The sequence below is a fragment of the Notechis scutatus genome, chromosome 1 (assembly GCF_049901735.1).
Source record: "Notechis scutatus isolate UNSWTSFEM ecotype Mainland chromosome 1, rNotScu1.2, whole genome shotgun sequence".
Classification (NCBI taxonomy): Eukaryota; Metazoa; Chordata; class Lepidosauria; order Squamata; family Elapidae; genus Notechis; species Notechis scutatus.
The window spans coordinates 190,316,845-190,340,263 of NC_142009.1; the positions used below are offsets into that span (position 1 = coordinate 190,316,845).

Genomic DNA, 23,419 nt, shown 5'->3' on the forward strand with positions numbered 1-23,419 from the left:
GAACTCAAAATTTAAAATGTCTATACTGATTCTTTTTAATATTTAATCCTTCCTTAACTTGGAATATCCTGTTGAGCACAGGAGAACTCACCTTTAAATATTGTTTGGTATTTGAAGCACTATACCTTGTTTCAGGAAAGAAAACAATATATTGTTTAGTATTCCAAGAATGGAATTACATTTCTTTTCTTGTAAGTTAATGCACCAGCAATTATTTACAGTCTGTACGATAATTGTTTCACTTCTCTCATTCCTGACATAACCAGCTGTGAAGAAAGTGCAAGGAACCAAATCTTACATACAGAAATAATGACAAAGGTCATGGGTTGAACCTAGGTCAATGTCTAGCTTTGTGGAACATGGAAGATACCCTTTTCCTTAGTGAAAATATTAGTAGCCTTCTTTTCTTCAGTCCCAACAGCAGTAGCCTTAGGACATTATAACCTCAGCTGTACTTTGAGGTGGAGTACCTTAGGGCTTATTTATGTTCTTATGAAAAAAGTATTTTTCTGAATAATGAACATTGGAATATTTCATATTGCAAATGATATGAAAGCAGAAACCATGAATTTACGCTCAAGCTGTTCTGGGACAATATTGTACAATTGCTCAAACACGTGATTCAGTCTCTATGGCTAGGAAACATTCCAAAATAATACAGTAAGCTTTCAAATTCCATTTCTATCTACATTATCTGGTTATGAATCAGATTTTAGAAAATTTTAATATGTATATATCAATAACACACGTTTAGAAAACATTACAATGAAAATAGGCTGAAGCTTGGATATATGTAATTTGATATAATTCTTGTTTTAAATCAGCTAGTTACAAAGAAGCTTGCTAAGATTTTCTGAGTTCTTAGAATATAAGAACAGAAATAGTCAACAACTTTGAAAAAGTTGCAGTGAAAATTCTTGGTGAATAAGTACACAAATGTTTCAGACCACTTACTAAGAAAACTTCCAATTATTGGTATAGTTAAAACAAAAATTACTGCGATCTTTAAATCTTGTTCTCTTATGTGAGATTAAATGCTCACTATACTTGAAAATCTTGTATGAAAGCAGACAAAAGCTTTATGCATCATTTTATCCATGTCTAGAAAATATATGTCATATTGTTTTCTTTGTATCTAGTTATGTTTTTGTTCAGCTTTATATATTTGATATGGTCAAATGATTTAATAAAAAAAATTAAAATCTAAAAAATAGAGTGACATCAGAATTTGATCATCTTTAGCCCAGAATAGGAATATACCATGAATGAATTATTTACTTATTAAATTTATTTATTTAAATTTGTATGCTGTCCAGCAAGTCCCCAAGTAAAATTGAATCAGTAGAAGGAAGCTTCATGTTATTAAGTATGTGATCTGTATAAAAAATAAATAGGTTTATGTGTGTACTTTACCATTGAGAATGTTAGAAATCCTCATATCTGTTCATTTTTGTGGAGAAAACATTTGTGGAATTTCTCGTGTAAACAATGATAATTACAACAAATCTGCATGCTGATACAGTAAGCCTACCTCAGGATCACGCTATTTAAGAGACAGGACCTAGTGGGCACTTTCTCTGTTAGATTTGAAGGAATGTGCAGAAACCTCTAGAGAAACAAACTTCAAAGCTTGCAAGATTGTGCGAGACTACATTCTGCACCAGTTGAAGCTTCTGAAAAGTCTTCAAGAGCAGCTCCCAGTGTTAAATACCAAGTCATCAAAGAGGTATCAGAGAGATCTAGAAGGGCAAGGATGGATGCCCCGTATCTATCTAGAGGTCATCCATAAACATAACCAATGTTGGTATTATAAACCTGTCTGAATCTTGACTGGTCCAGATCTGCTTCCTCCATACCTTTTTATATGCATTTAAAAGTTTTAATACTCTTTCTATTCTGCTACTTCAGGGTCTGTCTTTTGCTTTCATAGAATGTCATAGGAAAACCATTCCCTGCGTGATTAGGATTTTTGTAGATATGGTATCTGAATATATTATTCATGGTATCTGAATATATTTTAAGACCAACTTTGCTACTCTACCAAGTGCTAGTTTGTGGCATGTTTTTGACTGCTGATTCCTTGTTGATAGTTTATTGTAAAAGGCAGAAACTATCTCCCATTTCAGTATCTTCCTTCTCAATTCTAAAGCTGATTGGCGTATTTGTTGTTATGAGTTCCATCTTTTTAGTATTTAATCTTTGTCCCATTTCACTGTATTCCTTTACTTTCATTCCTAGAGTTTGCAGATCATTTGTATTCTTAGCTATCTAAGTAAAACAAACAATCAGGAGGATTAATCCAAGAGGGTTATACTCATAGCTACATTTTGTACATTAAAACTATTAATGCTGCAAATCCTGACAGAAAAACCACCATGTGTTATGAATATTAGTGGTTTATTGTCAAGATCGAAACAACATCCACTTGTTACAGTACATAGCAGCTGTAACAGCTCTAGTTTCAGAGGGAGAGAAATCACTTGGGAAGGGAAAGATCTCTTCAGTCTTGCAGATATAGCACCTCCCTCAGGCTTGGCCTCTCCCTGAACTATAAGCAGCTGGGTATTATTTAAGAACTAACATTTCCCTTTGTAACCTGGATTTGTTATTTTTCTCCTTCTCCCTCATCTCTTTTCTTTTTTGTGTCACGCTCCTTAAAATAATATCCCTGTTGGTAAGAATTAGTTTTTTTTCATTGATTTTTATATAAGCTTCTCTGAGACTACTTCTGCCTGAAGAGCAGGATAAAAAAATGCTATAAATAAGTTGCTTTTTCAGAGAGACAGCTTATTCTTTAAAGTCCTGTGGATATAAAGCATAATGATAAAATACCTTGTCACCTTTTGATTTGGATGTAGCTGATCTGGCAGGCATTTCTGATGGATCATTGCACTACTCCATAGGTTTCAGAGACCATTTATCCACAAGGATGAGAGATTGTTAAGGATATAGGTAAGCGGTAACTACTATAGCATTCTTTTGTAATTGCACAAAAGTGTTGCAGAATGAAGTTTTGCTAAATTAAGAATTATTGAATTGAAGTTTAGTAAAATAATGTTTGTCCATGAGAAATATGTTTATTTGTATACAAAACAAATACTGTGAAGACACAATCCTGTGAGGTCACAATCCAGGAAACTAAAAGCCAAGGCATTTGGTGGTTCCAGATTTCAGCCGAGTCAAAAGAGTCTTAACAGAGCGATTAGGACAAGGCTGATGCATTCACCCCTTTCTCCTTGCTATGTTTATATGGCCTTTGTACCTTTTGCATGACCTTTGCTTAGCATCCATGCTTGAATTCCACTACAGCATAATTGATTGTCCCACGTGTTCCTCACCACAGCCTTGACAGTATCTTCCTTCTCCTGAGCCATCATTGCAGTTCTTGAACTCAAGCATAGCATACCTAGCCCACAACCTTCTGAGTGCTTTCTTTTCCTCTATGTCTGTTCAGGCATGTGTTGTCATTGTTATTACAATTACTTTGTCTCCATTGTTTCCTGTGTATATTTTTGGTTCAAGCCCATATAAAACACACACATTTTAGGCCACGTACAGACCAAATGCATCACTTGGGTTTGAGCATGGACTACTCCATTCATTGCATGATGTTCCATTCATTGCATGATGTGTATACATAATATTTATACAGCCTGGTATAATATTGGGGTGGCTGCATTAGCATCTTGTGAAAATTGATATAATTCTCCACTGAGCTGAAGGGAGAATCCAGGCTGGGGGTAGTCTCTAGTCTCCTAGCTCTGCAGACCGAGTTGAAAAAAAATGAGGACACACTCCCTGGTAACGGTCCCCAGTTCTTCACTCAGTCTCAGTGTGTTCAGACCTCCCTTTAAGGACTCTGAATAGTTAGGATTGTAGAAGAATATTCACCCCCTGGATTGAGCTTTTTTTTCGCAGAGAGGCTTAGATCAGGTTTGACAGCTAGCCGGTTTGCCGGTTTAGCACTTTCATTTTTTCGCGCCTTTTTCCCGGTTCACGGTTTTTGCTTGTTATTTTAATTTTTGACTTTCCTTGCTGGTGGACTGGTTTTTTTGTTTTGTTTCCTGTCAAAACTGAAGTGGAGGTGACCCTGAGAGCCCGTGTGGCCCGGACTGGGGTGGGAGCTGGCGTCTTATTGAACTTGTCTCCTCCCAATCAACTTTCCCTTGCCCGGGACGAGCTGCAGCTGCCGCTAAGCGCTTCTGTCCCTTTTCGGCGGCAGCGGCCATTTATTTCGTTCGGGGGTAATCTTGCAGTTCGTCTCCAGGATTGCCCCTTGTGGGGGGGTTCTGGCCATCAGGATTAAATCCCGACCCCCCAACCAGTCCCCAGAGCACCGTGGCAGCTGCGAGAAGCTTGAGTCTGCCTGACAGTTGCAGTGCAGCCAGCGCCAGGCTCGCAAGCCTCTGCCCTGTCAGGGCTTGCTGCAATTCAAAGAGGCAGGCATTTCCCCCCGCCTTAACTCGGCTTTTGAATTGCGGAGCAGGGCTGAGCTCACCACTTTGGGTCGCACTAGCCTCCTGAAGTGGTGGACAACTACTGTGGCTGTAGCTGACAGCTTAGGCTGAATATTTATTTATTTATTTATTTATTTATTTATTTATTTATTTATTTATTTATTTATTTATTTATTTATTTATTTATTTATTTATTTATTTATTCATTCATTCATTCATTCATTCATTCATTCATTCATTCATTCATTCATTCATTCATTCTTACTCCTTTCTCCCTTTCTCTACCCCTGTCAAGTGACAGTTATTTTTGGCAGGCTCAAAGATGGCCGCCAAGGGAGCTGATCAAGAATTGTCAGTTCCTCAGCAGGGTAGAGAGAAGGCTGTAAAGGGATCCCCTAAGCCCAGGTCTGCTGGTCTGGAAGCAGCAGCTAGGATTAGAGCCAGGGCTCTAGCTCCTAAGAGATCCTCTAGGGCTGAGAATAGACAGGCCAGGCATACACAAAAGGCCATAGAAAAACAGTTTGACAGGGCAGTGAGAGATTCCAGGATGGCTGAATACAGAGCCACCCCTCACTTTGCCTCCTCAAGATGACAGGCAGCCAGACCAACTGGCAGATAGGCAGTATATGACGGCCTGGTCTCCTCGGGGCTCAAGTACCCACGATTTCCAGGGTAATCTCCAAATCAGGACTGAGACCTCTCACAATTTTTCTGAGCCGCCTCGGGATCTTGATGGCGCCACCTGCAGACCAAGTCTCCAGTGGAGCCAGACCTGTGCCTGCAGCCACCTTTACACCTACAGCAGCTGGCTTACGGCCGGAGGAGACCCAGATGCAAGAAATGCCATCCTTCTTGAGAGCCTGGATATCCCAGACAATAAGACAGGAACCAGCTGCGCCAGCTGTCTTATTTGGAAACTAGCAGAGGAGTCCTGCAGGGGCAGGGGCAGGCTTCTGCTGAACAGCCGGTCCACTTCAGAGAGCGCTCGGCCTCCCCTTCAGAAAGCAGCCAAATTTATGGCTCCGAGAGGGATCTCCTTCCAGAAAGGGTTTTTTCGGATGAGGAGTCGGAGGTAGCAGGTCCCCCCTCCTTTAAGGGCCTTTTCCAGCCGGCTCTTTCAAGACTCTGCTGGTTAAGGCCAAGAACACGGCTCATCTCAAAAAGGACACGTCACTCAGGACCTTCCCACTGAGGGAGAGGATCAGGAGGATTTCCTGTTCACTGAGAAGGCATCTGTGGTGGACGCTGTACCTGTGTCCCAGATGTTTCTCAACCTGATCAAAAAGCAGTGGGAGTCCCCTGGGATGTACACTCGCCCCAGTGGGTCTGAGTCTACCTTATTTAATGTGGACAAAGACCTTTTGGACATTATGGAAGTGCCAAAGGTAGATGTCCCAGTGGTAGCCCTAGCTTCCTCATCTGTCATCCCACCTGATGCGGCGGATGTTCTAAAGACAGAGGACCGGAAGGAGGAAATGGCGCCCCGGAGAGCTCATCAAGCTGACGTCTGGACCATCAGAGCATCGACGACCGCATCCTTTTTTACACAGGCCTCTTTGCGGTGGCTGAGGCAGCTACAGGACAGAATCCCACCTGAGGATCTCAGGTGCATCAGGACCTGAATAAGATTATAGCTGCGGCTCAGTTGACTGCGGATGCCACCCTCACGTCAGCCAAATTTTCTTCCAGAGCCATGGCCTCTTCCATAACAGCACGCGGGCTTCTCTGGCTAAGAAATTGGCAGATGGACGTCAGAACCAAATGGAAGCTGGCATTGGTTCCCTTTAAGGGAGAGAGACTTTTTGGGGAAGCCCTGGATCCCTTTTTGATGGAAACCAGGGACAAGTGAAAGATCCTGCCCTCCCAGGGAATGCGCTTTGATTACAGGTCTCATCCCTATTACAGGAAGCCCTCCTTTAAACAGGGGGAAGCTGGGGCAGGCTTTCCCCATCAAAGTAGGCCCTTTTTCCAGAGATCCTCCTCTCAGGCCGATAGACAGGCCTTTGCCGCCAGAGGGCGTCAGACGCAAAAGGGCAGAAGGTCCTTTAGGGCGTAACAAGTGATGCCTGAGCCTCATCCCCCATAGGGGGCCGTCTGGGACTGTTCTGGCAGAGGTGGGAACGGACCACGACGGATGTTTGGATCCTGTCAACCTTAAGATCGGGCCTCTCTCTAGAGTTTCTCCTCCCCCTCAAGAGTCTTTGTGTGCTGCCCCATCTCCAGGGACCCCTCAAAGAGGGATCTCATGGAATCAGCGATCCACCATCTGCTGGACATTCGGGCCATCCAGCCGGTTCTGGTGGACCAGGAGAGACAGGGTTTCTATTCAATGTTGTTTGTGATTCCAAAGGCCTCATGGGGGTGGCGAGCAATCCTCAACCTGAAAGGGCTCAACAGACATCCAATCTACCGAAGGTTCAAGATGCACTCCCTCCACTCCATTCTAGAGGGACTCGGTAGACTTGACGGAGGCCTACCTCTATGTGCCCATACACCCCAACCACCGTCAGTTCCTGAGGTTTTGCTATTCTGGCCGCCATTTTCAATACAGGGCTCTTCCGTTCAGCCTGTCATCAGCCCCTCGGACTTTTACCAAGCTCTTGGCAGCGGTAGCGGCACACCTCAGAACCTTACCCATAAAGATCCAATGCTATTTGGACGACATCCTGATAGCATCCTCTTCCAGACCCCAGGCGGAGGAGGATCTGATGTTGACAATCAGGATTCTTTGAGAGCATGGGTTCTTGATAAACCTGGACAAATGCCACCTGGTGCTATCGACTTGGATCTTGCATTTGGGAGCCATTATAGACACCTTAGCTGGTCAGGTTTTTCTCTCCCAGGAGCGTCGAGACAGTATCAGGGAAGTCACGTCACTGATCCTGTCTTCCAGAGAGGCACCTGTCATCTTGCTGTCTCAACTTCTAAGCAAGATGATATCGTGCATAGGGATTGTTCCATAGGCCTGCTTCCACGCCTGAACCCTTCAATGGTTCCTGCTCCCTTACCAGAGGGCGAGCAGGGGCGACTCTCCAAGGAGGGTTCGCGTCCCCTTGCCAGTTCTTCGTTCCCTCCATTGGTGGCAGTCCCAAGCCATGGATCAGGGATGCTTGTACAGGGAATCCCAGAGGATTACCATCACCACCGACGCCAGTCTCTATGGTCGGTCCCACCTGGGAGCCCAGGTCACCCAGGGGAGGTGGTCACGAGAGGAGCTCACCCACAACATAAATTGGCTAGAGCTCAGGGCTGCCCGCTTAGCGCTCAAGGATTTGAGGCAAGAGGTGGTGGGGAGACATGTGCTTCTCCTTACGGACAATGTGGCTACCAAGGCCCACATAAACCGGCAGGGGGGCACACGCTCCAGATCTCTAATGCAGGAAGCAACTCAATTGTGCAGGTGGGTGGAGAGAAACCTGTTGTCCCTACGAGCAGAACATATCTCAGGAGTATCCAACGTGCAGGCAGACTGGTTGAGCAGGGCCACAGTTGACCAGTCAGAATGGCGACTGCATCGCAGTCTATTCCAGGAGATGGCAGAACGCTTAGGCCGCCCGATTTTGGATCTCTTTGCATCACCAGAGAACACGCACCTTCCGAGGTTCTTTGCTCGATTCCCTGCCCAAGGAGCAGAAGGGGTCAATGCTCTCCGGTGCAGGTGGCCCCAGGGACTATTGTATGCCTTCCTTCCCCTGATTCTGGGGGCAATCAGGAAAGTACTGATAGAAAGGGCGGAAGTTCTGTTGGTAGCCCCTTACTGGCCCAGGCGTCCTTGGTTCGCAGACCTGATGGGCCTGTCAGTCGCCAGACCCTGGAGAATTCCCCTGCACAAGATCTCCCTCAGCCAGGGCCCGATTGGGCACCCAGATGCAGCCTGGTTTTGATTGACCGTCTGGCGCTTGAGCAGAAGTTTTTCCTGAAACAGAAGTTTTCCACAAAGGTCATTCAGACCATCCAGGTGGCCAGAAGACCTTCCACGACCAGGATATATAACACAACGTGGAAGATTTTCTGCAGTTGGTGCACTGGTCACCAATTGGAACCCTCTGGAGTTTCTGTTGCAAAGGTATTAGAGTTCCTACAGGATGGGTTGGATAAAGGTCTCGCCCCCAATACCTTGAAGAGACAGGTGGCTGCCTTGACCTCGGTGATTTCGGTCAAGGGCTCTACTTCTCTGGCCCAACATCCTGGGGTGAAAGCCTTCCTTAGGGGGGCCACGAATCTGAGGCCACCGGTGGTCCACCGCTACCCCACCTGGGATTTGCCTAAGGTCCTGCAGGCACTAACTTCTCCCCCATTTGAATCCTTACGTGAAGTCTGCCTTCGCCTTCTCACGTGCAAGGTGGCATTCTTGGTGGCCATTACCTCGGCCAGGCGTATTTCGGAGTTGGCGGCCTTATCCATCAGGAAGGATCTGTGTGTATTCCATGCAGACAGGGTGGTTCTGCGGTTGGACCCTACCTTCCTGCCCAAGGTGAACTCCTTATTCCATCGTTCCCAGGATTTGATTTTGCCTAATTTCTGCCCTGAGCCTACCCATGCACTAGAGAAAAAATGGCACACCTTGGACGTTAGGAGGGCCCTCCGTATTTACATTAAAAGAACATCTTCTTTTAGGAGGACGGAAGCCTTGTTTGTTTCCTTTCAGCCGTTAACTTTAGGTCACAGGGTGACACCTTCCACAATAGGTCGCTGGTTCAGAGCCTGCATTGCAAGGGCCTATGAGTTACAGAACCTTCCTGTGCCCAGGAGGATCACAGCGCACTCAACCAGAAGTGCAGCGACCACCGCAGCCTGGGCAACGCAGGCATCGATTCTGGACATTTGTAGAGCTGCGACCTGGTCATCAGTGACCCCATTCATAAGACATTACAAAATTGACTCCTTTGCCTCAGCGGAGGCATCCTTTTGGAAGACGAGTCCTCCAGGGTGTGCAAGTAGAGGTGGGGACTTCCAATTAATCCAGCTCCCACCCGTAGGACAGCCATCAGCCAGCTTTGGTATGTCCCAGCCTGGATTCTCCCTTTGGCTCAGTGGAGAAGGAGCGTTGGTCCCACCTGAACGCTTCTTCTTGGAGAGCCGAAGGGAGAATCCAGTCCCACCCTGTATTCTGTCTGGTCAGAATAGGGAGGAAATATCCCTTTTTTTGCAGTATCAATGAACTGCCTGTTTGAAGACAAGGAGCAGCTGAATTCGCTTCAGTGTCGTTCAGAACTGGGGACCATTATCAGGGGGTGTGTCCTCAGTTTTTTCAACTTGGTCTGCAGAGCTAGGAGACTAGAGACTACCCCCAGCCTGGATTCTCCCTTCGGCTCCCCAAGAAGAAGCATTCAGGTAGGACCAACGCCCCTTCTTAACTATACTTATTCAGATTGCTGGGACAGAGTTAGGAGGTGGAGTTTAACATTTTTTAATGTATCAAGCTTCATGCATGTACCAATTTTTATATAGATAAAGATATACAGTATACTCATTCTTTCAATTAGGTTTTTGACTTCTAGTGACTCCCTGGATTAGATCCTAAAGCTTTCTTGGCAAGGTTTTTCAGAAATGGTTTGCCATTGTCTCTTTCCTAGGATTGAAAGAATGTGAGTGGCCCAAGGTCAATCATCTGACTGGTTCTAGGTGGGACTAGAACTCACGACCTCACCATTTTTAGCCTGATGACTTAATCACTATATCAAAGTGGCTTTATTTTGTAACACAACTTTCTGCAATTTTATTACAGCAAGTGAATATTTAGGGGAACTCATTAAAAAAATATTCAAGTAATATAATCTGATACCTCGTGTTTCATGTTCATGTTGATTCTGATTTGATAAGAAATGCTCTATATTTATGTTCAATAATATCTCTTGAAAGAAGCCATACTGTTTGGAAAATACTGAGAGATAGAATACTTTTTGTACATGGAATGCTGAAATCTAGGTGAAAATTAGCAAATGAAAACTCATTAAAAAATAAGGTTCTGGAATATGTAAGGTACATTCTGCACAATATTACTTCTTTTTGACATTAAAAGGTTAGAGGGCTTCAGAAAAGGTAATGATACATATGAAATTTTATTAAGATACATAAAAATAAAGCAGTATTGATTCATTTATTAGTGTTGCATTTCAGTGATTGTGGACCTCTGAAATGAGAAAAAATCCTGATTGGAAGAAAATTGATTAAGGAAAGATACATCTCATTTGAGCCCATAGCATTCTAGAATTATTTCTTCTAAGCCTGCGAAAATTATATAGAATGCAGCTGCCTTTCAGATAGATCTTGGTAACATTATTTAAACAACATTTACAAATAATGCTTACATTGTAAATGGGTGGGATTCAAATTTCTTAACAACCGGTTCTATGGGCATGGCCTAATTTGTGGGTGTGGCTTGGTGGTCTTGTAACTGGGTGGGCATGGCTTGGTGGTCACATGACTGACTGGCCGTGGCTTGTATGAAAATATTGTAAATATGTAAATATTGAATTTTTTTTATTAAAAAAGCCAACTTTTACCCAAAATCAGGCAAAGGCAGATTGGCAGGCAGGCAGATTGAGTTGCTCACAGAATCACAGATTCATTCAGAGATCTATCTTTCTGGCATCAGCTACTGAGTCTGTCACATAAAATTTGCTTGCAAGCAAACTCACAAAATTAACTCACAACACGCCATATATGTAAATATTGATTTTTTTAATAAAAAAGAGCAACTTTTACCTAAAATCAGGTAAAACAGGCAGGCAGATTGAGTTGCTCACAGAATCACAGATCTATGGTTCTGCCATCGGCTATCTGCACTGAATAATAGAAGCTTCAGTCCTTAAGGAAGATTCAGCTCTGCTTTAAAGCAGAGCCGAAGATTTAAAGATTAGCTACAAAGCAAGAAATCCAACGATTTCCTGCTTTCTTGCTAATCTAAATCTCCCGGCCCAGCAGAACAGCTGATGGTCGGGGGAAAAAAAGGAAAAATAGCAACTTGGCAGGCAAGTTTGCCAGGTAAGGAATGTGGGCAGGGAGGGTTCCCGCGGCCCCTGTGGGCAGCGCAGCCTTGTGTTCCTGCGCAGCCTGGATTAATTGCTTTTGGGGGGTCTCTGGGGGTGACATTTTCTCTGCGGACCAACCAAAATTTTCTTGCGGACCACCGGTTGGTGACCACTGCAATAAAGCACTATGTGGCGGTATATAAGTCTAAATGCTGTTGCTAAATAAAGCTAATGTAATATAATTGTGGAGTCCTTGATGCTCTCTGAATGTGGTTGTTTTCTTATAGATATTTCATTACCACCAGTTCTCCCCCCGCCCCCTGCGCATGCACACGCATCTCCTACATGCATCCTGTCCCACGCATGCGCGGCAGATACCCGAAAATCAGATGGCTGGCAGGAGGCGCATGCACATGCGCAGTGGAACTGAGCTGGGGCGACAGCTCACGTGCCCCCAGAGATGGCTCTGTGTGCCACTTCCAGTACGCATGCCATAGGTTCGCCATCACAGGTCTCGTGTTACTTTTATTGTTAATCTCTGCTCATTTGGGTGTTAATTGTTGGTGAGGAGGTTTAAGGTTTTTTTTGTTTCCTTTTTGGCTTTTTGATTGCTGCTTTTGAATGATGTGTAGGTTTATTTGCCTGTATATGCCTGTTGATGACTGATTTGTCTATATGCCAGGCTTCTAGGAATTTTCTAATGTTTTTGGACTTGACTTGTTTTAGGGTATTCATGCCAGCAGTCAGAAGTCATGGCAAAAATTCCTTAATTTCACAACACAATGGACAAACTTTAACCATAATTTCATCAGGAAAGGATGAGCACCCAAGATAATATTACAGCAGCTGCGAAAACTATCATCCACATAGCCAGGAGACAGGTCCCTTTAGCTATTTAGGGGGGCCTTAGACCTGAGGCCAAAGCCAGGTCTTCAAGATCTTATGAAAGGACAGGACAATCAGGACCAATGTAATCTCTGGATGGAAAATGTTCCAAATTGTGGGCACCATGGCAGAAAAGTCTTTTTTTGTGCCTTGCCAGCCTGCATTCCTTAGCAAACAGAACTCAAGGCATGCCCAGCTTGCCAGACTGGATGTTGGTCTAACGTTGGTGAGACCTAGGTTTAAGCTCCTTAGAAATCCATAATGCTGGGAAAGGTGGAAGGAAAGAGAAGGTAGATGGCCTTTTTTATTATGATAATGAGTTACTATTAGAAAATCTGAAGGGCCAGACTGTGGACAAAGGCCTATATGTCATTAGTAAGAATCAACATCAATCAGACGGTATACAGTTAGCCATGGAAGAACATTAGGCGTGAGATGGTGGGAAGCACAGTCAGCCATGGAAGCACATTAGGGATGGGAGAACAAGTTTGGTAGCTGTTTAAAGAGGCAGCATAATTGAGAGATGGGCTGTGAGGAGGAAACATTTCAACGAGACTCAACTTTAATTCGCTTGCTTTATTATATTTTTTAACAGACTAAAAGTAAGATATATGGAAGTATTTGGCTTAAAAGGATATACATTTGTCAATAAAGATTAAGCTTTCATTACAACTTGAGAATGGAAAGTTGTAGATCTCGTGAGCTTGCTAAATTAAAAACCAGCAATTTGTTTCTGTTGGTTTGAAAATAAATGATTGAAGTTGTATATTTTTGAAACTAGAGGTAAGACTGCTGCGTTCAGGTATAGATGTAAGTTGGAAGTACAGGAGATATACGACATTGCATTATGTAAATTTAGCTAATGTGGAATGATTTCTCATGTTTTTGTTAATTTTTCTTTTTCTTTATATTAAAAATTACATTTGGAATTTAAGGATGTGGGGCCTCAAATTGTAGATTTGTGCATAGTGCACAGTGCATAGTAGACCACTAGATGAATCACAATGAAAAGGCTATTTTTAAGCTAAGCAGCCTGTAATTTCCTGGATTTCTTTTTAAAATTTGACATATTAATCACTTTTTAGTTCTCAAAAACATATTTTGAATACATTGTTAGATCAGCAATTTTATGTTTGAATGGTTTTGGACCTGTGAATAGATTTCATCTGGACCCACTTTGTTTTCAATTTGTCAGTAAATTCTAGAATTTATAAACATTATGTACCTCAAGCCCTCAAGAGTTCTTTGATGAAAAAAATAATTATTTCTGTGACTAGAGATCTGTACTACATCTTCTCCAAAGAAGGCAATGCAGATAATGTACTTAACTTTCCTATAGTCTTGCTTTTCTTGGTTCAACTGCCTCCTTCCCATTGTTGATTTATTTGAAGATTTATAAATTGCTGAATTTCATATTATGAATTTTCTTCTTTCCACTTTGTATCTTTTTTTTTCTTTTCTAAAACTGTGTTCTGCATTTAACACAGATGCATTTTTACTGGAAAAATATATTTCTGGAGGAGGACTACATAATTCAAAATTTCATTTAAATTTGGGAGGAAATAGTAGGATTGTTCATGGTTACATAAAATTATTTGCAGTTGTGTAACAAATTAAACATGTTTTATAGGTGCAATGGATGAGCTTCATAGCCTGGATCCAAGAAGGCAAGAACTATTAGAGGCTAGATTTACTGGAGTTGTGAGTGGCAGTACTGGAAGTACGGGAAGCTGTAGCGTTGGAGCAAAGGTAAAAAGGAATGTGGACTACTGTATTAAAAATAAATTCAGATGGTTGATATTTTCTTACAATTAATATGGATTGCGTGCAGTTGTGCATGTGATTGCAACTAAACACTCAGCCATGGTGGCACAGTGGTTAGAATACAATATTGCAAGCTAATTCTGCTCGCAGCTAGGAGTTTGATCCTGATGGAGCTCAAGCTTTCCATCCTTCCAAGTTTGGTAAAATGAGGACCCAAATTGTTGGGGGCAATATGCTGATTCTGTAAACCACTTAGAGAGGGCTGTAAGGCACTGTGAAGCAGTATATACGTCTATTGCTATTATCGGGTCTTATCATATAGGTTGATTTAGGAACAATTTTGGTGTTTCTCAATCAAAATGATACAACGAGCAACAACCCCTCACTTGGGGGGGATAAAGTTGTAAGCTTAGTATTTCTTTTAATTTTTCAGCAGCTTTTAATACTATCAACCATGGCATCCTGGATCAGCTGCATGATGTTGATACAGGAAGCACATTCACACATTCACTTCCTCTACAGGAGCAAGTGTGTTATCTTGTGATCTTCACTGGTTTCTTTAGGACAATAGTAAAGTGAGCAGATAATGAAATCATTTGAGCATCATAACACAAATACCACACTTTTATACTTGCATCAGATAATGGGATGCTGTACAAATATGTAAGAGTGGATTTTCTATCAAGATATTATTGCACGTGTCCTCATTTTTGCACCATTTTGGCATGTTGCAGATGTTATTGCTGGCCAAACCATGGGGAGAGGGCATTCTCTTTTCTGTTGAGCAGCTTATTGGATACAATTCCAGTGAGACTAAGCTTGCTTTTATTATGGAATGGTTTTCATAAGAACCTGAAAATGTTTTTATTTACTTAGCCCTTAAATGATTGTATTCATTGACACAATTGTTTGCTTATTTTTAATTGTTGGCTTTAAACTGTTAGTTTTTTTATTGATAGTAACCAATATTTCATTATACATATTATTGTTTACAATTTTCCTTCTTTAATGAAAAATAGTGTAAAATATAAATGTAACTAAATTTGATGTATAGAATCTTATTTCTCACATAATCCTCTGTAAACACTTGCAGTTGTTACTGCTTGTTCCACAACTCTACATATGCAGTGACCGGAGTATGTGTGTATAATCACTCATTTTTCAAACCATGAAATCCATTAGTAATGCATTATTTGTTTATAATTAGTAATTTTACACATTTGATGCTTTTATTTCTTTTATTTTTTCTTTAGGCCTCAACTAATAATGAGAGTTCCAACCATAGTTTTGGTAGCTTGGGATCTCTAAGTGACAAAGAATCTGAGGTATGAAGTAGTTAAAAATATTTAAGTGAGAATTTCTAACCTGTCATTTATATTATTGAGTTCAGTAAAAGATAGACACATTTAGGAGGGATTCCTAGCTAATTATAATTAGAATATTTGCATTAAAGATATGGAGAAAACTGACGCACATCCTGTCAGAATTGATGCACTTACAGGGAGATTATTTCAAAATGATGTATTGTTTCATTGTGAATTAACTGATTATTTTTTAAGCAAATGAAATGTTTGGATGAAATTATGAGCCATTCAAATTTTCTTAATAGATATGTAAAAAAGAATATATACACACATCATGTAGAAGAGAATAAGGTGAATAAGCCATGTATCTTAAGCTTGTTTTAACCTATCGGGTGAATAAAAGGATATGTTGTTTACAAGATTATTGATTTATTCAGGGTACTGTTATGGATACAATTCAGTGATGAAATATTTGAAAATTCTCCCATGAGCTGTTCAGAGCATCCAGTAGTGGGAGGTGCTTCAGTCTCTGCATGTCTAGGCTGGGCTTAATTTGTGGAACGCTCCTCCCCCCCACGGGACTCCTCCAGGCGTTCCCCAGTTTTGGCTCAGCCTCGTTGAGGATAGGCAGTGCTTTTTGTTCTTCCTTGGCCGAAACAGGAGAATTATTCAGCAGGTTTGGAAATAGTCCAGTTTGTTTTTTCAGGCTTTTAGCCTCCAAATCACATTACGATCTCCCGACGTTAGCTCTCTCCATCTGGCCGTCGGAGATAGTTTGCATTTTCGGGCAGCACCGTTTTGCTCCCCAAAGCTGTGGGTGGCTTTGGCATCGCTCTGAGGCCCCCCTCAACTGCTTGTTCTACCCCCTGCCATTGTGATTCCACATTGCCTTTTTCTACATCGGCAATAGCGGCGTGGGCATTTTTGCCCTCATCCGAGTCGTCTCATTCGATTTTTCCCCTCAGAATGCCATCTTGGTGTGGAAAGTGTGAAAGCTTAATTCTTTCCACCCCTTCTCTGGCCATTTTTAGCCACAAGGAGAAGCCATCGGAGGCATATTCTTCACGCAGCAGGAGTTTGTTGCTGGGAAGTGCTCGCGCGTGCCAAAAGTAACGGCCATTGTTTTGCTTTTGTTTTAAAGACCGTGTGGCCATGCTATTTGTAACTCGAGCTGTGTGGGTAGTTTTCCTTCCCGATCAGAGGTTTCTCTTCAGATAACCCAAGGAATTATTACACCTCGTTTGCTTATTAGATTCGAGGCCATCTGTGCATTATTGTTGACTTAACCCTCACAGCCTTACCCACCCAGCGGCACAACAGCGAGCATCCAGGCCCGTGTCCGCCTGTACAGGGAAGCTGTTGAAGGCCTCTCTTTATTATCTTGGCCTTTTCAGGTGTTCTTAATTTAGCTGTTTGGATATTCACTATATCAAGCTGTTTTCTAGTTATATATATATATATATATATATATATATATATATATATATATATATATATATATATATATATAGTGATTATCATTCACTCCAATAATAATAATAATAACAATAACAACAACAACAACAACAGAATTTACAGATAATAATAAATATTTGGTATTAATATCTTAATAACAAAAGATGTTATTACTGTGATATAAGTCATATATATATATATATATATATATATATATATATATACATACATACATACATACATACATACATATATATATACATATACATATACATATACATATACATATACATATACATATACATATACATACATACTTAAGCTTTCGTGGGTACTTACATGTATGGCATTCAGCTTTGTTCGGGTATTTTCCCACGTCATTGTAGTTGTGCTTTTAAAGTTGTAGCTACGTTTCGGCAGAATCTCATCTGCCATCTGCCATCAGATGAACACTATACAGAAGCCTGATGATGGTAGATGAGATTCTGCCGAAACGTTGCTACAACTTTAAAAGCACAACTACAATGACGTGGGAAAATACCCGAGCAAAGCTGAATGCCATATATATATATACATATACATATTACACACACACACACACACACACACACACACACGCACGCACGCACGCACGCATACACATATATGAAGAAGAAGAAGGGGATAAGATATTATCAGGGCAACCGGTCCCTTCTTGGCTCAGGCTCCTGGGCGTGCCAACCGCCTCCACAGTATCGCTTTGAATAACGAGTATACTGCATTTCTTTCAATCAAAATGGCAGGCGGCAGTAGTCTCAGACCTTAAGGGTCAAAGCTAAATCTCAGCACAAATCTAAGCAGACAAAAGGTCATTCTAAAGCTTCAGAAAAGGATGCCAACAGGCGCCATAAAGCATTAAAAAAGCAAATAGATAAGTGTGCAAGGGAGGCACACAGGGCCTCACAGGACTTTCCGCCCCCCAGTCCAGGACCTTCTACCTCTTCCCACCCACCTCCTCCCCTAGATCTCTCCCTCATCCAGGCGCAGCTTGGTTCCCCAGAGTCAACAGGCCCAGTTACCTGGAACACTGACCATGCGAAGGGCTCCCGAAGCTACATTCACTCCAACAGCTGCTGGTCTTCGACAGGACGACATTCTTCCAGAGGAAGTTCCAGAGAGGATGAAGGCATGGATGGAGCTGGCAATCCACCAAGGAATTGCAGCAGGTCTTCAACACGCAGTTCTGACCAGGAAACATCCTGTAACCGCTGATTATGATTTTCAATCGCTAAGGTCGTTGACCACGTCGGAGCAACACTATACCCAGATACAGTTACAGGGGGAAGCGCCCATCCAAGGGCCGACGGAGGAGGAGGAGAAGTGGATCAAATTGATCAAATGGAACAGATTGAATCAGGATCAATACATGACAGTGACCTGGCCCTGTCGGAAGCGGACCCCTTAGAAAGGGGGATGTCTGAGGATGAGGCCCTTGTTCCTGATCAACCTGTATTTACAGGCTTATTCCGCCAACTATTCAGATCACTCTTGTTTAAGGCAAAAAACATTGTGTACCTGAACAAGTTGACCCCTTCTACCACTCCAACTCCTTCAGAAGAGGGACCAGAAGATCTAATTTTCAACCAACCAGTAGTCGAGGCAGATGTGATTCCAGTTCCTCACATGTTTTCGGACCTGGTACAGAAACAGTGGGCATCTGCAGCAGTGTACCCTGCCCCCACAGGATATGACAGGAAATATTTTAATTTGGCCCCTGATTTCTCAGAATTGTTGAATACTCCCAAGGTAGACGAACCTATAGTGGGATTAGCGTCCTCCTCCTCCATTCCCAGTGAAGTGCTGGAGGCATTAAAGCCAGAGGAAAAACAGGCTGAGCTAGCCCTACACAGGGCCCATCAGTCTGATGTGTGGGCCATCAGAGCGGCCACAGCCACTTCCTTCTTTACCTGTTCTTCTCTTAGGTGGCTCTGTCTCTTATGGGAGCATGTCCCTAATTCCAACATTAGAGCGCACCAAGATATTGCAAAACTTATAGCAGCCGCTGAATTCTCAGCTGACGCAACTTGACATAGTCAAGTTTTCAGCCAGAGCCATTACTTCACATGTCACAGCGTGATGCTTACTATGGTTAAAACATTGGCAAGCGGACATTAAGCACAAATGCAAGCTGGCTTCATCTCCTATTGCGGGAAACAGACTGTTTGGCCCTGCCCTTGACCCGCTGCTAATCGAAATCCGAAACAAAAAGAAAATTCTACCTTTTTTGGAAGTCAGATTCTAGAAACCCTCAGTCCTTTCGGAGGGGATCCTTCTCACCCAGATTCCAGAGATCCTCATCATTCAGACCAGGGCAGCAGCCAGAGAGGTCCAACTTTGGGGATAGGAACAGAAGGGGTGGCCAATCCAAGAGATCCTTTTGAGGAGCAGGAAATAGGTCTTTCTGGCATCCAAGATAACTCCCTGGACCTGACTCCCATTGGTGGACGCCTTAAATTATTCGCGGACCAATGGGACTCTTCAACGTCTGATTCCTGGGTCAGACACACGATCAGATTTGGCCTTGCGCTGGAGTTTCAATCCACTCCCTCAGACTTCTTTATGTCGTGCCCTTTTTCCAGAGATACAGTTAAACGCAATCTTATGGAAACAGCTATCCAACATCTACTGGACATACGAGCCATCCAACCAGTAGTTACCAACCAATGAGGGCGAGGTTTCTATTCACATCTTTTTGTTGTTCCCAAAAGTTTGGGGGGTGGAGAGCAATATTAGATCTGAAATGTCTTAACTGTTTCTTAGTATATCACAAGTTTAAAATGCACACCCTGCAATCTATCTTACTCGGCATCAGAAAAGGTGATGTCCTTACGTCTATAGATCTGATGGAGGCGTACCTACATATTTCTATTCGGCCTTCCCACTATAAATTTTTGAGATTCTGTTATAATAACCACCATTTTGAATATGTGGCCCTTCCTTTTGGACTAGCTTCTGCCCCCAGGACCTTCACAAAGGTTCTCGCAGCTCTCGCTGCTCATCTCCAAGATATCCCTGTAGGACTCCAGTGTTACCTTGATGCCATATTAATTTTGTCATCTTCCCATCATCAAGCAGTCAGAGATACTCAGACTACATTACAATCCCTACAACAACATGGGTTCTCAATCAATTGGAAAAAGAGTCATTTAACACCATCGACTCGTTTAATCCATCTGGGGGCAGTCATTGATACGGTGGAAGGCAAAGTTTTCCTGTCACCAGAAAGACAAAACAGCATTCATCAATTAGTTAAGGAGATCAGGGTTCATAAGAGGGTGTCCCTAGCTGAACTATCAAAATTGTTAGGCAAGATGATCTCATGTATATCTATTATTCCTTGGGCCCGGCTCCACACTAGATCCCTCCAGTGGTTCCTGCTTCCGTACCAGCGCTCTGGCCGAAGCAACTCCAAATACAAGGTCAAGGTACCATCAAAGGTCCTTATATCTCTCCACTGGTGGACCAGACCAGTCATCAACAGAGGTTGCCTCTTCAAAGAGCCCCACAGACTTACCATCACCACTGATGCCAGCCAGTTTGGATGGGGAACTCACTTTCAGTTGCTCACTGCCCAGGGCCGCTGATCTTCCATAGAACAGTCGTGCAGCATAAACTGGCTGGAGCTTCGAGCAGTACACCTGGCTCTCCGCAGCTTCCTTCCACAGGTACGCAATCAACACATACTAATATTGACTGACAACGTAACAGCAAAAGCTCACATAAACGGGGGCACACAGTCGAAACACCTTATGCGGGAAGCGGAGTGCTTGTGTCGTTGGGCGGAGAACAATCTGCTTTCCATCAGAGCAGAGCACATTTCAGGCCTGTTGAATACACAGGCAGACTGGCTAAGCAGGGCCATGATCGATCAATTGGAGTGGCTTCTCCATCTGACCCTCTTTCAAGAGGCGGTCAGGAGATTTGGGCAGCCGGTGGTAGACTTGTTCACTCCCCCCCCGCCAACTCTCAGCTCCCCAGATTCATTTCCAGGTACCCCTCGCAAGGAGTGGAGAACTTCAATGCGCTCCACTGCCGTTGGCCCCAGGGTCTTCTGTACGCATTCCCACCACTTCCACTGATCTCCAAGGTCATCCAGAAGCTGCTGGACGAGAGGGTGGAGCTGCTGCTAGTAGCTCCTTACTGGCCCAGGTGGCCGTGGTTTGCAGACCTCCGCAGTCGATCCTTATCAACACCATGGAGAATTCCGCCGGACAGGGTTTTGCTAACCCAGGGACCCCTTCAACATCTGTACCCTCAATGGTTGTACTTGACTGTCTGGAGGTTGAGCAGAGATGTCTGAAGAGTGAAAAGTTTTCAACAGAGTTATCGCCACCATCCAAGCTGCCAGACGCCCCTCAACAACCCGCATTTACAATGCCATGTGGTCCAGTTTCTGCAAATGGTATACTAAGTCTCAAATTGATCCCATCTCTCCATCAGTGGCTCAAATCCTAGATTTTTTACGAGAGGGGTTTGACAAGGGATTATCACCTAATACGTTGAAAAGACAGGTGGTGGCCTTGGCAGCAGTTGTCACTTGTGAGGGTCTACTGTCTCTTATCACCCACACATACAGAGTTTCCTTCGAGGAGCCACAAATTTACACCCGCCAGCAGTTCACCGTTATCCCACTTGGGACCTTAACAAGGTCCTCGTTGCACTCACTAAGTACCCTTTCGAACCCTTGAAATTGTCAAGTCTCCAATTTCTGACGTATAGTTTTCCTTGTAGCGATCACTTCCGCTTGTTGTATTTCAGAACTGGCAGCTTTGTCGATCAGACTAGATCTTTGCATCTTTCCTACATTTATACCCAAAATTAATTCGACTTTTCACAGGGCACAAGAGCTTATACTTCCTAATTTCAGTCCCTGGCCATCCCAAGGGTTGGAACGACAATGGCATCGGCTTGATGTGAGGCGAGCATTGCGAATATATATTCACTGCACAGCGACTTTCAGAAAAACGGAAGCCTTATTTGTGTCATTTCAGCCCAACACTCAGGGATGCAAGGCCTCATCTTCCACAGTAGGCCGTTGGCTATGGGCTGCGATAGTGAAAACGTATTAGACTCAATCACTACAGGTGCCCAGGAGCATAACAGCTCATTCAACAAGGAGTGTTTCAACATCGGCAGCGTGGGCCACGCAGGCACCAATAACTGAAATTTGTCGAGGCGCAACCTGGGCCTGTCCAATCGCCCTTCATTAGGCATTATAAAATAGATGTGTTTGCCATCCGTTGAGGCCTCCTTTGGCAGAAAAGTTCTGCAACGGGTCCACAGGGACCAGGAGGGGAGTCCAAGCCAGACGGAGTCCCTCCCATAGGACAGGCCAAGCTTTGGTATGTCCCATTACTGGATGCTCTGAACAGCTCATGGGAGAAGGGGCGTTGGTACTTACCTGACACACCCGTTCTCTTTGAGCTGTGAAGAACATCCAGCCCCACCCTTTTTCCGTCTGGTGGGGCCCTGTTTTGGCCAACGAATTGTTAGAGCATTGAGGGCAAGGGTGTTTATTTCTCTTTGCCAAAACTGGGGAACGCTGTGGAGGAGTCCCGTGAAGGAGGAGGAGCGTTCCACAAATTAAGCCTAGCCTAGACATGTAGAGACTGAAGCACCTCCCACTACTGGATGCTCTTCACAGCTCAAAGAGAATGGGCGTGTCAGGTAAGTACCAATGCCCTTTTTATTTTTAAAATTTGAGATAATTGATAACATTTTTATCCTTAAGAATTGTAAATAAGAGAAGTCTGTCTTTTTGTATATCTGCATTTTTATTGTTGCGATAATTGACTTTTTTCAATCTGTTAACTATATTTTCTATTAATTTTATTTTTACATTTATAAAACTGAAAATATATTATATCATGTATTTTCATGATTTAGAAATTACTGAAAATGCTTTAAGCAGTCTGTTTAACTTTTTCAACTTATTTAGGTATTGACCATATATGTTAGGGTTGTATGCTAAAATCAGGCTGTTCTCCTTGGTAGACTTTCTTTTTTCTGTTCCTTTACTCCAGATCTCTTCTGAAAGATTCCCAAATCCTGTAGGAATAGATGTTGTTGTTGTTGTTGTTGTTGTTGTGAGGTTGTAGGAAAAAGAGAGAACCACTCTCTCTCCTCTATCCCACCTCAGCTGATAGGAAAGGTTCTATGAGTTGTAGCATTGAGATTCAAACCACGGTAGTAATTTGAAAATGGCAAGAACATTAATTTTCTGATGACTTATGGTTATGTTTAAACTGTCTGAAAATTAAATGTAGATAAGGACTGCATTTGAAGAATGAAACCAGTTCTATTTGCCTTTATTTTGATTTATTTTAAACAACTATGTTCCAGCCAGCACTTGGGGATTTCTTGAAGATGATTTTTATCCTGCTTGTTAGACCTGTCCAGCTTGGGGATTTAGGAAAGAAACACCCTCAACTCTAGTCATAACAAACTGTATACTTTTACTAAAGCCAAGTGGTTGCAGCATACGTAAAGCCAGATCTGAAGATTTCCGCATAAAGCTGATAGTTTTCCCCTTCTCTCAGCC

At 42.9% G+C, this 23,419-nt stretch overlaps 2 protein-coding genes across 3 annotated transcripts in view; both read left to right on the plus strand.

Annotated features, from left to right (window-relative positions):
* Window positions 1-23,419, plus strand: part of TLK1 (tousled like kinase 1) — an 89,615-nt gene that overhangs the window by 31,901 nt on the left and 34,295 nt on the right. Inside the window, exons 1-3 of one of the 2 annotated variants that reach the window (XM_087949736.1) lie at window positions 11,724-11,942; window positions 13,947-14,065; window positions 15,334-15,405. In XM_087949736.1, the coding sequence (XP_087805862.1) occupies window positions 11,777-11,942; window positions 13,947-14,065; window positions 15,334-15,405 (357 nt within the window). In that variant the 5' untranslated portion in view covers window positions 11,724-11,776. Of the gene's footprint in view, window positions 1-11,723; window positions 11,943-13,946; window positions 14,066-15,333; window positions 15,406-23,419 lie in introns of those variants that run through there. The other variant, XM_026677722.2, reaches the window with a different exon arrangement.
* On the plus strand, window positions 5,828-9,951 carry LOC148133143 (uncharacterized). The gene is made up of 4 exons (XM_087959071.1): window positions 5,828-5,962; window positions 7,009-7,498; window positions 8,291-9,394; window positions 9,944-9,951. The coding sequence occupies exons 1-4, from the start codon at window positions 5,828-5,830 to the stop codon at window positions 9,949-9,951; spliced, it is 1,737 nt and encodes a 578-aa protein (XP_087815197.1).